This window comes from Pogona vitticeps, chromosome 2 (genome assembly GCF_051106095.1).
Source record: "Pogona vitticeps strain Pit_001003342236 chromosome 2, PviZW2.1, whole genome shotgun sequence".
NCBI lineage: Eukaryota > Metazoa > Chordata > Lepidosauria > Squamata > Agamidae > Pogona > Pogona vitticeps.
This window is the reverse complement of record NC_135784.1, coordinates 54,693,039-54,709,439: the sequence shown is the minus strand read 5'-3', so window position 1 is coordinate 54,709,439 and position 16,401 is coordinate 54,693,039. Positions and strand designations below refer to the sequence as shown.

The 16,401-nt window shown below is 39.3% G+C and overlaps 1 protein-coding gene across 4 annotated transcripts in view; it reads right to left on the bottom strand.

Annotated features, from left to right (window-relative positions):
• The window catches only part of GRM7 (glutamate metabotropic receptor 7), a 568,639-nt gene that overhangs the window by 153,659 nt on the left and 398,579 nt on the right, over positions 1-16,401 (bottom strand). For 3 of the 4 annotated variants that reach the window (XM_072989462.2, XM_020791423.3, XM_020791424.3), the window contains exons 6-7: positions 8,653-8,853; positions 6,214-6,353 (exon numbers count right to left, since the gene is read on the bottom strand). In XM_072989462.2, the coding sequence (XP_072845563.2) occupies positions 6,214-6,353; positions 8,653-8,853 (341 nt within the window). Of the gene's footprint in view, positions 1-5,687; positions 5,806-6,213; positions 6,354-8,652; positions 8,854-16,401 lie in introns of those variants that run through there. The other variant, XM_072989463.2, reaches the window with a different exon arrangement.

The window sequence follows — 16,401 nt, the reverse complement described above, 5'->3', positions numbered from 1 at the left end:
ACACTTTGAAGTCGATGCGGAACCTGATTTACATTTTTTTCAAGTTTCCAATAGGCATCTGATTGGCCACTATACGACCAAATGTTAGCATGACTCTTGTTATGTTTTTGTGACTATAAATATGCATCAAAATACATTTCAGATCAGGGTCATATCAAGATGATGGTAAATCCTCAATAAATGTAAATTAGAGAAAAAAATAAATAATCTTATGACAACTTTAAGATTAGCATTAGCACAATTTTTTATAGATTATAATCCACTTTCCCAGATTCATGAAGTATAATATTAGGGCTTCAGAGTTTACACATGTACAGTGGCTGGAAATTAGAAGAAAATTGAGCCAGATAGTGATGCAGATCATTCTTAACACCCAACATATATTCTTGGCACAAATGCCCTGGCAAGTAAGGCAATTAATACAGGATAATTAATAATTAGCTATGTATGGAAGTGAGAGCTGGACCATAAAGAAGGCTGCCCGCCAAATAATTGATGTTTTTGAATTGTGGTGCTGGAGGAGACTCTTGAGAGTCCCCTGGACTGCAAGGAAAACAAACCTATCCATTTTGAAGGAAATCAACCCTGAGTGCTCACTGGAAGGACAGATCCTGAAGCTGAGGCTCCAGTACTTTGGCCATCTCATGAGAAGAAAAGACTCCCTGGAAAAGACCCTGATGTTGGGAAAGTGTGAAGGCAAAAGGAGACGGAGACGACAGAGGATGAGATGGTTGGACAGTGTCACTGAAGCTACCGACATGAGTTTGACCCAACTCTGGGAGGCAGTTGAAGACAGGAGGGCCTGGCGTGCTCTGGTCCATGGGGTCACAAAGAGTCGGAAATGACTTAACAACTAAACAACAACAACAACAACAACAACAACAACAACAACAACAACAACAACAACAACAACAACATTAATAATTTTGTCAAGTTGATTCCACTTTACAGCAATCCTCCCAGGGCTTTATAAGGATAAGGTAATCCTAAGTGGTTTGCTAGTCCCTCCCTCTGGTGATGGTCTAGGACAATGTGGCTTGTCCATGGGAGGGCATGCAACCATATAACCCTATCAGTTGTATATGCTGCGAGTAACCGCAGCTGGCCCTTTTCCAAGGAGGCTCAGTCTATATTTGAACTCCTGACCTGGGACTCAGCAGCTTGGCACACCAACTGTTTGAACTACATTGACTTGCCTAGCATATGATAAGCGTCAGTTGTCCAAAAGAAATGCTGATCAGTGGTTTTTTAATCTCTGAAATGAGAAAACAATAAGTTCTGTTTTTTAAGAAGTAAAATCAAGAATTTCCTCAAGTTTTTTTTTGGTTTGTTTTCCATGGATCACATGCCTATTGTCTTTTGTATTATTATTCCAAGATTTTTTTTTAAAGTGAAATCTAAGCAATGAGAATGTAACCCATGGTAAAGTAAACCAAATATATTTGAAAGTGCTACAAGACCATAACGTTCTACTGGAGCTAATATAACGGGAGTCTTCTATCCTTCCGAGGTCGGTAAAATGAGTACCCAGCTCGCTGGGGGGGGGGCAATGTGTAGCCTGCATAATTAACTTGTAAACTGCCCAGAGAGTGCTTGAAGCGCTATGGGGTGATATATAAGCAGCACGTTTTGCTTTTTGCTTTGCTTTCTCTGAAAATAAGACAAGGTCTTATATTAATTCTTGCTCCAAGAAATGCATTAGGGCTTATTTTTAGGCAATGTTTTATTTTACAGTCATGCCATCTTCTTCTGGTTGCTGCACAATGGTGGAGGCCGGGGTTTCACTTAACTGGGGCTTATTTTTGGGGTAGGGCTTATATTACGAGCATCCTGAAACATCATACTAGGGCTTATTTTCAGGTTAGGTCTCATTTTCGGAGAAACAGGGTAACTATGCCTTTAAATATTATAAATAAAACAACATTGAGTTCAAAATACACCATGCTGAAAATCTAAGCATATTCCAAAGAAGGTGATAAATCCACTGAGACGTAGATGAGCTTTTAGGTTAACCCAAATGTAAACTAATAGTTAAATATTGTAAACATCAGGATAAACCAGACTATGGTAGACTGTTAATTTCTATGCTAATCCAGTTTTTGTTTTCAACCGAAGGAGATAGAATTTGTTTAGAACCATGGCCTTTGTAACAATCTAGAAGGAAAACAATCTCCAATATGCAGATGATACCACTCTGATGGCAGAAAGTGAGAAGAAATTAAAGAACCTTGTAATGAGGGTAAAAGAGGAGAGTGCAAAAAACGGTCTGAAACTCAACATCAAAAAAACTAAGATCATGGCCACTGGTCCCATCACCTCCTGGCAAATAGAAGGGGAAGATATGGAGGCAGGGTCAGATTTTATCTTCCTGGGCTCCATGATCACTGTAGATGGAAACAGCAGCCACGAAATTAAAAGACGCCTGCTTCTTGGGAGGAAAGCGATGACAAATCTTGACAGCATCTTAAAAAGCAGAGACATCACCTTGCCAACAAAAGTTCGAATAGTCAAAGCTATGGCTTTTCCAGTAGTGATGTATGGAAGTGAGAGCTGGACCATAAAGAAAGCAGACCGCCGAAGAATTGATGCCTTTGAATTGTGGTGCTGGAGGAGGCTCTTGAGAATCCCCTGGACTGCAAAGAGAACAAACCTATCAATTCTAAAGGAAATCACTGGGTGCTCACTGGAAGGACAGATCCTGAAGCTGAGGCTCCAGTACTCTGGCCATCTCATGAGAAGAGAAGACTCCTTGGAAAAAACCTTGATGTTGAGTGTGATGGCAAGAGGAGAAGGGGACGACCAAGGATGAGATGTTTGGACAGTGTCTGCGAAGCAACCAACATGAAATTGACAGACCTCCGGGAGGCAGTGGAAGACAGGAGGGCCTGGCGTGCTCTGGTCCATGGGGTCACGAAGAGTCGGACACGACTAAACGACTAAACAACGACGATGACGAGAAGGAAAAAGAGAGAGAAAAAAACATCTGAAATGCAGATTTATTGCAGGGTGCTAAGAATGAGTGAAGTACTAAATACAAGGGCAATGAAGAAGTGTGATGGCAAATGAATAAAGACCTAAAGTCCATAACAAATCAAAACCAGAAAGTTGGAATCCTTTGGTCAGTTAAAGAGAAACCAGATGTACAGATCATTTCCTGATCATTCAAGATTAAATAAATGAGGACAGGTGTGCAGCAAGGAAAAGTGCTTCCTGGCTTAATACCTCACAATGTAGTTTGGATGCAACATAGCTTCATTCTTTACAGACACCATCTCTGGAATCATAAAAGCCATGAAAACAGGCAAGCTCCAAGAGGAACAAGAAGAGTTTAGTTCATTATATGGGATATAGCAATGAGATTATTGCTTGGGAATCAGGATAGTTTCTGTCAATAAAAGAAACTCCTTAGGGAAAAAAATTATTGCTAAATTACTACTGTTGTTATTGCTTTCCGTTTCTGTGCATATGTATGAACTTTCTCACCCACTCATCTCCTTGCTCAATATCCTCACCTGAACCAAGCTCCTTCGGGGACAGCAAGTGGTGCATAACAGTCATTTCTCAATCTGTGCGGTTCTATATTAAGAAACATGTGTGTCTCAACACAACGCTCTGCCTTGAATTTCAATGTGACAGCTAAAGTCACATACTGGCAGACAAACTCTGCAGAGCTCTGCCTATCCAAAGGAAGCATTTTCCTGCCATCGTGGTGAACTGAACAAGGCAAAATTAAAACACAAAGATGATCGTGCTCCTTATTTCACCATCATCTATTCTCTCCCTCTTTTTCTTTTTACTCAATGACAAGCCCAATGCCTTCTTACTACCAGATGTCAAGTCAGATTTCAGACCTCAAATATTGGTTGCTTTCTAGCCATACTGAATATGTGATTTGAGCAATTTTAATATAAGTCAATCATACATCCTACAAACAGGGAAGTAACTGGACAAGGTTTTGATTCTGGATTAGGCATGGAGACAGCAGAGAGGTAGGGTTATTATGAGGGCTAGAAAGGAGTGTTAAAGGACCATATTTTTGAAGGAAGCAATATTTTCTTTCAGCATATTTAGGAAGGAAATTGTTTGGTTGTTGTGGGTTTTTCGGGCTCTTTGGCCATGTTCTGAAGGTTGTTCTTCCTAACGTTTCATCAGTCTTTGTGGCCGGCATCTTCAGAGGACAGCACTCTGTGACCAGAGTGAGCACAGGTTGCTGTCCTCTGAAGATGCCGGCCACAGAGACTGGCAAAACGTTAGGAAGAACAACCTCCAGAACACGTCCAAAGAGCCCGAAAAACCCACAACAACCATAAGATCCTGGCCGTGAAAGCCTTCACGAATACAGGAATATGGTTTCTCCAAATCTTTCTGAAGGAATAGTATTTCATCCCACCATGCTGTAAATTGAATTCTGGCCAATATACCTCAAATAAGATATCTGTTCGACTATTATTTCAAAACAGCACAACAGTTTTTAAAATTGTTACTATAAGGGACCTCAGCTTTTGTTCCAGATTAGTCATGAGGATAGTTCTAGCCTAATTCCATGAGGTTTATTCAAAATTCAGTCCCATTGAGTTCTTCATACTTACTCTCTTGCAAATACACATGGAGCTGGAGCTTCCTTTACTACAACAAACCCTTCTCCATATTTTCATATTGACACAGTTGCTCCAAAAATGATAGTGTAGTGATCTTTCCCTTCCCTCCAACTTCCTTGTTTGGAGACAGAGATGAAGAAAGGTATTTCCAAACTTGCTTGGTCTTCAGAATTCTTGGTGACAGCATTTCAAATGTATCATTCCTACATGAATTACAATAAGTGAAAATACTGGGCCAAATCCTTTCCCTCCATTTGACTTTCCACCAATTCAACACATTTTCGGTTGATTTCACAATATTCTAAAATGTGATTGTGTACTTGCTAAGAATCACCTCTGGGACAAATAATTTGTTTAAGCAAGATATCAGAGGTGCCCACATCTTCAGATATTTGCTGTGTGGTGTAAGAGCAGCAGCAAGCAAATGGATCAGGAAAGTCTCATTCAGAAAAGGTTGATTTGAAAGTACGGACAGGAAGAGACTTCTCCCTCATCTCCTATTTGACATTGTCTTCAGATGAAGGACAGCCTGAAGAAGAGAATCACTGGCTTCACATGAAGGACAGTCTGAAGAAGAGATGGCCAGCTACACACAAAGCCTCTCTATGCCAATGATTTCTAGGGTTCCCAATCATGTGGAGAAACTGCACATATCACAGAACTTATTCTCTTCAGAAAGTACCTCTCCCTGTGGAGAAAAGGACCGTCAGAGAGCAGCCTGGAACAATCTCCCCGGTCACACTTTCAAAGTCGCTCTTTTTGAACATCTGAATAGGGCTTAAGGGATCATCTAAACCCAAATAAAAATTAGATTTCTCTCTTCCATGTTGTTTACTAACATGACTGTGACTGGCTCCGTAACTGTTCCAGTCTATGTACACACAAATATAATTGATGAAATCCAAAATGTGTTTGATAAACACATATGTTTGGAAAATGTGCATGAAAAATGTGTATACTTCAATCTTAAAACTCCCCCAAAATACACAAAGGAGAGGAAAAAAACAAACCAAATAGATATCTCAAGGAGGAAGAATGTTGGTTTCTGAGGAAACTGGAGAACCTCAACAACTTCTTGTTCTGCTCATTCACAGACCCCTAATAAAAGGTTGTGTGCAAGTGGTTCATCTTTCAGCATGTTTATACCTTATGGAAAGAAGATACCTTACAAGGGCTAGGCATCAGCCATGTTGTTGTTTTTGAACACCTGCAGGAGACAAATTAGAGAGCTGGAAAATTTTAAGCATAATAGCCAGACTGGCAGCCATGGTGGCAACAAGTAAATGCAGAGGAGCCTATGGAAAGCAAAGCGAATGACGGGTAAGCATAAACGTTTGCATACGACAACACATTTCATCATTTCTCTGTGATCTTCAAAGTCTTTTAGTATAATAAATGCATTAGCTTTGACCCTGCAAAAAACTCAGTAATCTCACCAACTGGTGATACTTTACACTCTTTTACACAGATTCCAAAATTACACTGGGAATAAGTAAGATATATTAGGTTTTCACACAGCTGAATCTCTTCTTTCACTCTAACAGAGAATGTTACACACACAAAAGAGGTCAATATTTCTTTGGCACTGATGAAAGTGTAGATTAAATAGACTTACATTGAGTTGTAGGTCATCTGTCCATTGGCCAATCAAATGGTAGCCTGGGGTGGTGGTGTTTGTTATTTGGTATTGAAATATGTCATAACGTCCTGGTGCATCACCATTCTTATTAAACATCACTGGAGTGCCAGCACTGCCTGAGGAAGGAAGTTAAGCAAAAGGAAAGAGAGAAGAAGGCCAACACTTTACAAGATTTGCTTTGTTAGTTCTATGGAGGTTGAAGAGTTTTTAGGCCAGAGTCTCAGATGGCAACCTCACATTACCACACCATTTGAATGGGCACTGATAATATCCCAGTCCTCTTGTCATTTTTTAATCAATTATCACAATCCCCACCATTCCTTCTAGCCAAAAATAAACTAAAAACCAGCCTTGTTTCTATCCTGAGTCATATACAGAGCAGAATATATTGGAGTGATCCATTCCATCACACAGTAGGGTTCCTCAGAGAAAATGAGTGCTATGAACGAAACTTCTAATTCATTATCCACTCCACCCTCAAAGCACATCCCATCTGCTTCAAAGGAACACTGCTATCAACATACAGCTTTTGTCTAGTAAATCTTGACTAGTATTCAGAAACAGCTTCTTCCTCCAAAATACATTCTTATTGTAGTAACTAATGTGCTCCTGAAATGAAAAAGCAACAAAGAAAACGGGAGGAAAGCTGTTCTTAATCTTTCCATCTGTCTATCTTCCCTTCAACCTTTGGATTCCAACATCTTTACAGAAAATACATATACACCAAACAATTGGGGTAAAAATCTGGGACTGTTCACTAATTGGTGTCTAGATAGAAGTGGATATCTGTTTAGCTGTCCTGTACATTTGGACATCTAATCAATTGAGAGCTATCAAAATCACCCTAAATGGCTAAAAAGCTACAGGTATAGAGGAAAAAAAATGAATTACATCAAAAGGAAACAGTTGTTTTTTTCTTTAGTGGCACCATCAGTGGACAAGTGCAACATTTTCTGCTAGAACAGGGCTGACCTGACTAAGAGATACGAGGGGCTCCAGCTACATTTCTAAATATCTCCCCAGGGGTGTGAGAAGTTATTCACATTAGTTGATGAGAAACATCAAGAAATTTGAACCATCATAGAGCAAGGACGTTGGAGCATATGGCATCTCCCATCATCCCTCACTACTAACTGTAATGATAAGGGTTGGTTTAGCAACATCCAGAAAGCTGCATCCTCCCCATCTCTAATCTACTCTGTGCTACAGTACGGCCTAAATACTGCTGTGTCATGACATTTTAGTTCTATCGGCTTGTTATCTAGATGTTTCATAGGATTGTCTGAGCCTGAAATGGTTACCAGTGGGGATTGTGCCATTACTACAGAACGTCTCCCATAATTTCTCTTTACTGCAAGTTAGAGAGGATTCAGAATAACTTCATAATGTGTTTTGTAATAGGCCTGTCAGAGACAAGACACAATATGATGCAAAATGATTGGAAGCACAGTAATTACTTCAGTAACTTATAGTGTATCTATAGGCACTGCGAGAACTATGACACTGCTCAAGGTAAGAAAGTTCTACTGATTTAGGGGGACAGCATAACAAGAAAGGCACACAATGGTTGATGACTGCAGGACTATATCCATCACTAATTTCATCTCAATGTTGATGTGTGCCATTCACGACTTGATGCAATGACATAGCTACACATTAGTAGGACCCTATAAATTTTACAGTCCATCTGCTTGATTGCAAACTGGGCTATCGATGCAGTTTCTCTATAACAGTGACGGCTGTGAGATGACTTCAGCAAAACTGACTGTGTCTTACAGATGGCTGCAAGGTGATATGGTTGCCTGAATGCTCTATCAAACCTATGTCAATATTTATCTTCCTCATTGTACACTCAAAATTGTAACTTGGCTGATCATAAAACTTCTTTACTCTAAACTAGTTTTAACATATATTCACTTTCTTGCCATTGATTTCAGATATTTATTTAAAACATTTTTAACCCACCTTTCTCCTTAAAAAGGAACCGGGGGGGGGGGCTTACATAATAAAAAACACTATGTTAAAAGCTAAAAACAATAAATTATCCAAGTATTAAAGAACTAATAACATTATATGTTAGCTAAAGGCATCACTAAAAAACTGATTTAGAAGCAACAAAATATAAACCAATTTATTGTCTCCTAGACAGTCAGTCACTAAGGAAAAGCCTACCTGGTAAGACACCTTCATGAAGAATTTTAATACTTTATGGAATTTTTGAATGGGCCTTTTTCAATTTTTGCTATGACTGTTTTAAGTCACTTTATATAGTTCTGTTTGTCAGGGCATTGTAGAGATGGGAAAGCTCCAGAAAGAAGCAACCAAAATTATCAACAAGTTTGATTGTCCATTGGAATTGAGGAACAGTCATTCTAACAGAAGTAATCAAAAGGAAATGGATGCTTGTGGACTCACCGTTAAAGTTAATACTGCGGATGTATTTCAATAGTTTCTTGCCCCCTGCGTGCTCCATTTCTGGGCAGACACCAGAATAATCATTGCACAGATCCTTGTTCATTTGGTGGAGTGCGTGAGCCATGGCATAGACAGCATCAATCACAAACTGAACTCTCCCTTCCTGCTCATAATGGGAGTCCTTTCCAATTCTCTCCTGTCCTACACATTTAAGGAAACAGACATACACAAACAAACAAACAGAGAAGAAAGCTGCTGATGAAAAGAATTATTCCAATGCTAAAGGGACTTGCCCTAGTTTGAGGACAAATAACACTTTGACACATTTCTGATCACACCAAATTATTTAGGATACTTGCAATAAAAGGAACAGTGATGAACCTTATCAACATGTTAAAGAGGATTCTCCTCTTTCCTGGTTTTAGTTCTTAACACATGAAACTCATGATAGTAAGTCAACTCATTTCAACTACAGAGACAAGATCACTGAGGAGCACTAACAAGACATTGTTTGGCATATGTGAGGATCTGGTTTCCAGTTCATTTTGATCAAAATTTACCAAATTCCTCAAAATTCAGATCTGATAGATTCACACATTTTTGGTGGTGATACATATAAGCTCAAAGTTAAAAGAGCCCCAAGAAGTGGTCTATTTGCTTCATTGCGCTGACTGACAATGAGCTTCTGATATTGTTTTCTTCTGTTTTGTTTTGAAATCCGGAGTGAACATGAAGAAACCCTCTATGTACAGAACATATGCTTTACTACTAAGTTGTGAATATGACTGAAAAATTATCAGTCTTAATTTTGGTGTGTCGCTCCAATTCCATCTATATTCCTATCCCATCCCTTCTCTGCATCTAGCCACAAGACCATGTTTCGAACATGCATTTTCCATGACATACACATTTATGTAGGAATATCTTTTCCCAAAGTATATGCATTGCCATGAGAATGTCATGAGAATGTCTGATGGTCAGATTCCAAAATATCTTCTGTATGGAGAATTAGTGCAGGGAAAGTGCCCCAGAGGGAGACAACTGCTGTGATACAAGGATATCTGCAAGCAGGATTTGAAGGCCTTAGGAATGAACCTCAACAGATGGGAAAGTTTAATATCAGAACATTCAGCCTGGAGGCAGGCAGTGCAGCATGGCCTCTCCCAGTTTGAAGAGATACTTGTTCAGCAGGCTGAGGCAAAGAGGCAGTCCCGAAACCAGCCAAATCAGGGAGATGGACAGGGGACAGATTGTATTTGTCTTCAGTGTGCAAGGGATTGTCACTCTTCAGTTAGCCTTCTTAGCCACACCAGATGCTGTTCCAAGACCTCTATTCAGAGCATGTTACCACAGTCTCTCAAGACTGAAGATGCCTACATGTATTGCACACATTTCCTCAACTGAATGAAGAATACATGTGCATATACTTCAATTGCACTCATTTCTTTTTAAAACATACATATCATTTCTTTGGTATTTTATTTCTCTGACAATACCAGAAGACTCGCAAGCATGCAAATTACCAAGGAAGGGTGTGCTTGTGTTATAGTTATTCTTGGAAGGCATGAAAGGAACCCTATCGGTGAGAATCTTTTCCCCTCATTTTTAAGAAAATGATTTATTACCAGGTAACTCATAATCTCACAATGCTAAATACAATATTCTAGAAGTGAAAACAATGCACAAGTGTGTGTGTGTGTGTATGATTTATGTTTCAATGATTAATAAACAGAATCATATTTTCTGTTAGATATCTGTTCTCCTTCATCTCATTTACAAAACGTCAGTTTACTTCAGTATGTTAAACTCCATATCCACTCATACCAATCTCAAATGGGGATTATTAGAAGATTCCCACATCTGAGCAAGAATTTTGTCCTGTTTAGGAGTTATACATCTTCGTAGGCCTCAATAGGTGGTGGGCATATCAGGTTACATGGAAGCTCCATATTCCTTCCCCACACAGGCGTCTGTCAGATATTTGCATGTTTAACAGAAAGATCTACAGTAGAGGCCAAAAGCATGTTCACACCAAACTTACAGTATATGATTGGGAACCATGAGAAGGCCAATCATATGAGTGCTATAGCTTGAATTTAGAGGAACACATTTAACACTCTCCACTACAGATCTCTGCATTCAATTAATGAACGCCTAAGAGGGACGTGGTGGCGCTGTGGGCTAAACCGCAGAAGCCTGTGCTGCAGGGTCAGAAGATCCGGCAGTTGTAAGATCGAATCCACGCAACGGAATGAGCACCCGTCGCTTGTCCCAGCTCCCGCCAACCTAGCGGTTCGAAAGCATGCAAATGCGAGTAGATAAATAGGGACCACCTCGGTGGGAAGGTAAACAGTGTTCCATGTCTAAATCACACTGGCCATGTGACCACGGAAAGATTGTCTTTGGACAAAACACTGGCTCTGTGGCTTGAAGAGCGGGATGAGCGCCGCCCCCTAGAGTCAGACATGACTGGACAAAAATTGTCAAGGGGAACCTTTACCTTTACCTAAGAGAATTCCACATGAGGTGGAAACCAAGGGTTGAGGTTTCCATGGAGAGTCTTGTACTAATAACCTTTGAGTCCTACAAGGATTCAGGCTTATCACTTCAAGCCATTGGCAATGGTGCGGCTAAAAAATATTGTAAATAAATAAATAAAATAATGGGGCTGCTGTGTTGCAACAAGCAATATATTATTTCAATGAGAATCTTGACACCACTGAAATCTTTTTCCATGCTTAACTATGGGGCCCTCCTTTTGCTCTCACTTTTGAAGATCAGTCTTTTCTCAAAAGGAAACTCCCCCACAAAAACATAATCCTGGAATCCTAGAATAACGGAATTGGAAGGGGCTTATAAGGCCATTGAGTCCAACCTTCAGCTCAAGATAGGAGTCCAAATCTAAATATATCTGACAGATGGTTGTCTAATTTTCTCTTGAACACACCCAACACTGAAGTATTCACTACCTCTAAAAGGTAACTGCTTCCATTGTCATAGAGCTGTAAAAATTAGCAATTTTTTCCCTAATATTCAAGCAGAATCCGGCATCCTACAACTTGAGGTCAGTTTACATGCCGTGCACTCTGGGATGATCAAGAACAGATCCTGCCCCTCCCGTGTATGACAACCTTTGTTTGAAAAGTGCTATCATTTCTCTCCTCCACCTTCTTTTCTCAAGGTTAAACATGCCCAATTCTTTCAGGCTTTCCTCACATTCTGTTAATGCTGTAAAAGCAATATAACATAGTATTTGCCTTTTCCACAGCTGCATCATATTGTTGCCTCAAATTCAGTTTGTGATCTACCGCAGTTCCAAGGTTTTTCTCACTCATAATATCCCCCATCTTAATTTGTGTATTTTGGTGTGGTTTTTTCCCTTACATGTAGAACTCTGCACTTATCCCTATTAAATTTCATTCTGCTGTTTTCAGTCCAGTGCTCAAGTCTATCAAGTTGATTTTGAATTTTCTTTCTTCCTGGGCATTAGCTATTACGCCCAATCTTATGTCATCTGCAAATATGATAAGAATTCCTTCCACCCCTTTTAATTTATTCCTCCTAAATTCACAACATTTTCACTATGAACATTTTAGATCATTATAAAACTTCACTTAAGAAAAGAAAAGAAAAGAAAACCCTCCAAGAAACCTAAAATATTTTTTTTGGATGGGGACAACCTTTGTGTTTGAATGGGAAGGAAAAGCAAAGCACACTCTTAAAAGTCTGATGACACGCTCATTTTTCAAATCCCAAACTCTAATTCAAAGACCGACAGAAGAAGGAAGAGAGCAATTTTGAATGCAAAACAAAGACCACTCTGGAGAATGTGGTTAACCATCCTACTGCAACCTGGAGAAGCACAGTGTGTATGTAATTCAGGATGAATTTCTTTTGTTTTTCCCAGAAGAGGTAAAAGATCATCTGAATTCATAGAATGCCGCTGAAATGATGCATTAGCAATGCAGAAACTTTGCCCATTTCTTGCAAAACATCAGTGGTTCCCAAAAATTTTTCTGTTACCAATCCCCATGGAGAAAGAATCATTTCTTTGACACTTTGATGCATTGTTTTTTAAATATAGGAATACGAAAACAAAAATGAAACCGGTTGCAAGTTATTACACTTAGCAACATGATTTCAGTCATTGGGTATTGTACCTTTCTCCATCTCAGTTCCTTATCAGTAAAACAAGCAATCATATCTCTGATTATAAGGAGACCTGAAGACTGTAACACAGTTGATGTGCTTAGTCATTAGTGGTATAGAGATCTCCTGTGACCTAATGCTAAGGTTTTGGAGCTGCATACAGGATTGAGAACATCAATATTTGCCAGGCAAAACTATAAATATTTTAAAAGGGTTAAATTATGAGCATACACTGGATTTAACACATTTTTTTTCATTTATAGGCTGATAGTGCATGGTAGGAAATTGGATCCAACTCTCTGTCAGGTCAGATAAGCTGACACTTGAGCACACAGACCTCCAGGGAAATATCAGAAGTGTTCGTAGTTTGTGTTCATAGTTTGATTGCGGGACACACTCACTCAACTGTGGCATGTTGTGGACTACATGCTTGCCACAGGAAATAGCTGAAACCACTGATGAGCAGATTCAGAGCAAACAGTGGCCAGGCCTTCCCTTTAACCTCTTTCTCCAAGTTGTTCCACTTTTTATTTCTATTTCCTCACTTTCTCTTCTAGAGTCTACTAGGTGAACAAGAGATTATTCTTACCAGAATCTAAACCAGGGATCCCCAACCTTCTGGGCCAGATGCCTAGACCATATCTTAAAACAAAATGTAACAAAATTATTAACCTGCCAATTTAGATCAAAAGGAAAAAAATCAGATGTCAATGAAGAAATGTTAACCTGAACAGAATCCACTATGGAACCATAGTTTACTGTGGAATCTTTTTATCTAGCTAATACATGCTTACCAAATGTGTGTGATTTTTGTGGCTGTTTTCTGTTAGCCAAGGCACTCATGTTCAAGTCAAGGTTTGTGACAGGCAACCTTAAAATGTCATGTAAAACTTCATCTGGAAATCTTGGCATGTTGACATACATTAGGATTTCACAATTTTTTTCTTCGAAAAAGTTTGTTCACTGATGGGCATGGTGCCAAAGACTGTGAATATGCCTGCAGCAAATTTCTTTAGGTTGATAAATATATCAGGTAGACAATTAGAGAAATCTAACAGACTCTTTTCTTTGTAAATGTCTCAGACATGATTACTGGCTTGCAAATTAATTAGCTCCATCTGAAAAAAAAGTTACTTGTATCTTCTGGTGCTACACTGGATGGATTCCGAAACATTCTTATTTACAGCAATCAGTGAATCTGGTCTGGAACTCCACCTGCAATAGGTTCAGCATTTTAATGTGTCTTTCAACATGAAATTGTCAATTCCTATCCTTCTCAGACTTTAGTTCATTGCAGCATGACAAGTCTGAAAAATTACATTTACTAACTTGCTTCATAAAAATGCTTTGTTTTGCTTCAAAAACCTTCAGTTCAGATTATGTGTCACACACAAGCTTTTTCCTGCAACTTTAGATTCAGTGTGTGCAGGTGCTCTGTGATACCAGTTAAGAAAGCAAAAGCAAAAGTCCATCCAGGGTTAGAAAGCGCTTCTTGATCTTTTCCTTCCTCCTTGAGAAAGACATCAACTTAAGGACAAAGATTGGAAAAAAAATATTTGAGGACTTTACCTCTGCTAAGCCACCTGACTTCTATATGGCACAATGCATCTTCATATTCTGCATTTGTCTCTGAGAGAAAATTTTGAAAATGACGATGAATTGAGATCATGTTGGCTGATGTAATTAATTCTGGATATAACAATACACATCACACTTTGCCACTGAAGATTCTTGCAACTGCACCAGTTTTATTTCCCGCCGTGTTTCTTGCACTATCATCAGTTGTGATGCTTTTCAATTTATTTAAACTCAGATCAAGATTTTCTACTGAATCACACACCTTCCAGAATACTTTTTCTGCAGTTGTTGTGCCTTTCAAACTCATGTTATTGTTCTCTTCCTATGCCAAAGGGAAACAAAATCAAAACTGGTTGTTGTGGGTTTTTTAGGCTCTTTGGCCGTGTTCTGACGGTTGTTCTTCCTAATGTTTCACCAGTCTCTGTGGCTGGCATCTCCAGAGGACAGCACTCTGTGCTCTGGTGAGTGCTTCAGAGAACAGAGCGCTGTCCTCTGAAGATGCCGGCCACAGAGACTGGCGAAACGTTAGGAAGAACCACTTTCAGAACACAGCCAAAGAGCACGAAAAACCCACAACAACCATTATTTATTTATTTATTCATTTATTCGTTTATTCGTTTATTCATTTATTCATTTGTTTGTTTGTTTGTTTGTTTGTTTGCTTTATATCCCGCCTATCTAGCCAACTCAGGACCACTCTAGGCGGCTCACAATCATCAAATAATAAAGATATACATATATAAAAGAGCATAAATAATAAAACTTTACAAGGGAAGAAACCAAGTAGAGAGGAAAGAAAGAGGATCATCAGGGATTGTCTGGAGGAAAGGCCTGCCGAAATAACCATGTCTTTAATTGATTCTTAAAGATACCCAGCGAGGGAGCCCTGCGAATCCCAGGAGGTAGATTGTTCCAGAGGCGAGGAGCCACCGCCGAGAAGGCCCAGTTTCTTGTCTTTTCCTTCCGGGCCTCCCTCGGCGTTAGGCTCCTCAGCCTCACCTCCTGGCTCGCACGAGTGACATGGGTAGAACTTGGTGGGAGTAGGCGTTCCGCCAAATATCGAGGCCCTAAACCGTTAGATCCCGGCCGTGAAAGCCTTCGTGAATACAAAATCAAAACTTTTTGCTTTGACAATCAATGACACAGGCAACTCTTCTCTTAGTTCTTCAACATACCTGGTGGTTATAGATGCAGAAAACTGACACAACTAACACAAGATACTATACCTTAGCAGGGCACATTTCTTCCATTGCTTTAACCTTACACTTTTAAACAAATTCACCATCAGTAAATGGGCAGTCCTAACAGTTGACAGGTTCTCTTCAACATGCTTTTTAAAACTATTTTTATTTTGTTCACTCTCAGCTCTCCTTGATATATGTAGTAGCGCTTCTGACAGGATTCAAAATGCTTTTAGACACTGTACTTTATTACTGAGACAGTTTCAAGACATTTCAGACAAACTGCTTTATCCAAGTTTAAAACAAATAAGTACTCAATAGTCCATTTGTCATTAAAGACACAGTGGTCATTGCAAATTTTAGTTTCTTTCAAACAGCCATTTCTTTTGCAGACATCTTCTTACAGAATTTTTCAGAGACCAGCAGTTTAGGAGTTTCAATATTATACTTGAATAAATGAAAATATGAGTATAGGTTTAGCAGTCTAACTCTTCCCTTTCCTGTCAAATCCACCACATCCTGACTCCTGTTAGATGGGGATTTTCATTTTGATGATGCCAAAGAGAAGAGACTTCTGCCTCTATAATTCTCAGGAATATTGGGACATATGCACAGACTAAGAAGAATCTGACCTACCAGATGGCAGAGTTGCAATCCTAAATCCATTGACTACTATGAGATTTATTACTTGACAAACACAGTGCCTTGAGGTTTAAATCTATGCATGCTAATACTTTAAAGTTTGGTGACCCTCCAAAAAAAAAGGGCAGGTAGAGAGAAAGAGCAAATTAAAGGAGAGCCTCCCACCTGGAGCAGAGGATATGCCATTCAGTTGGCTTCA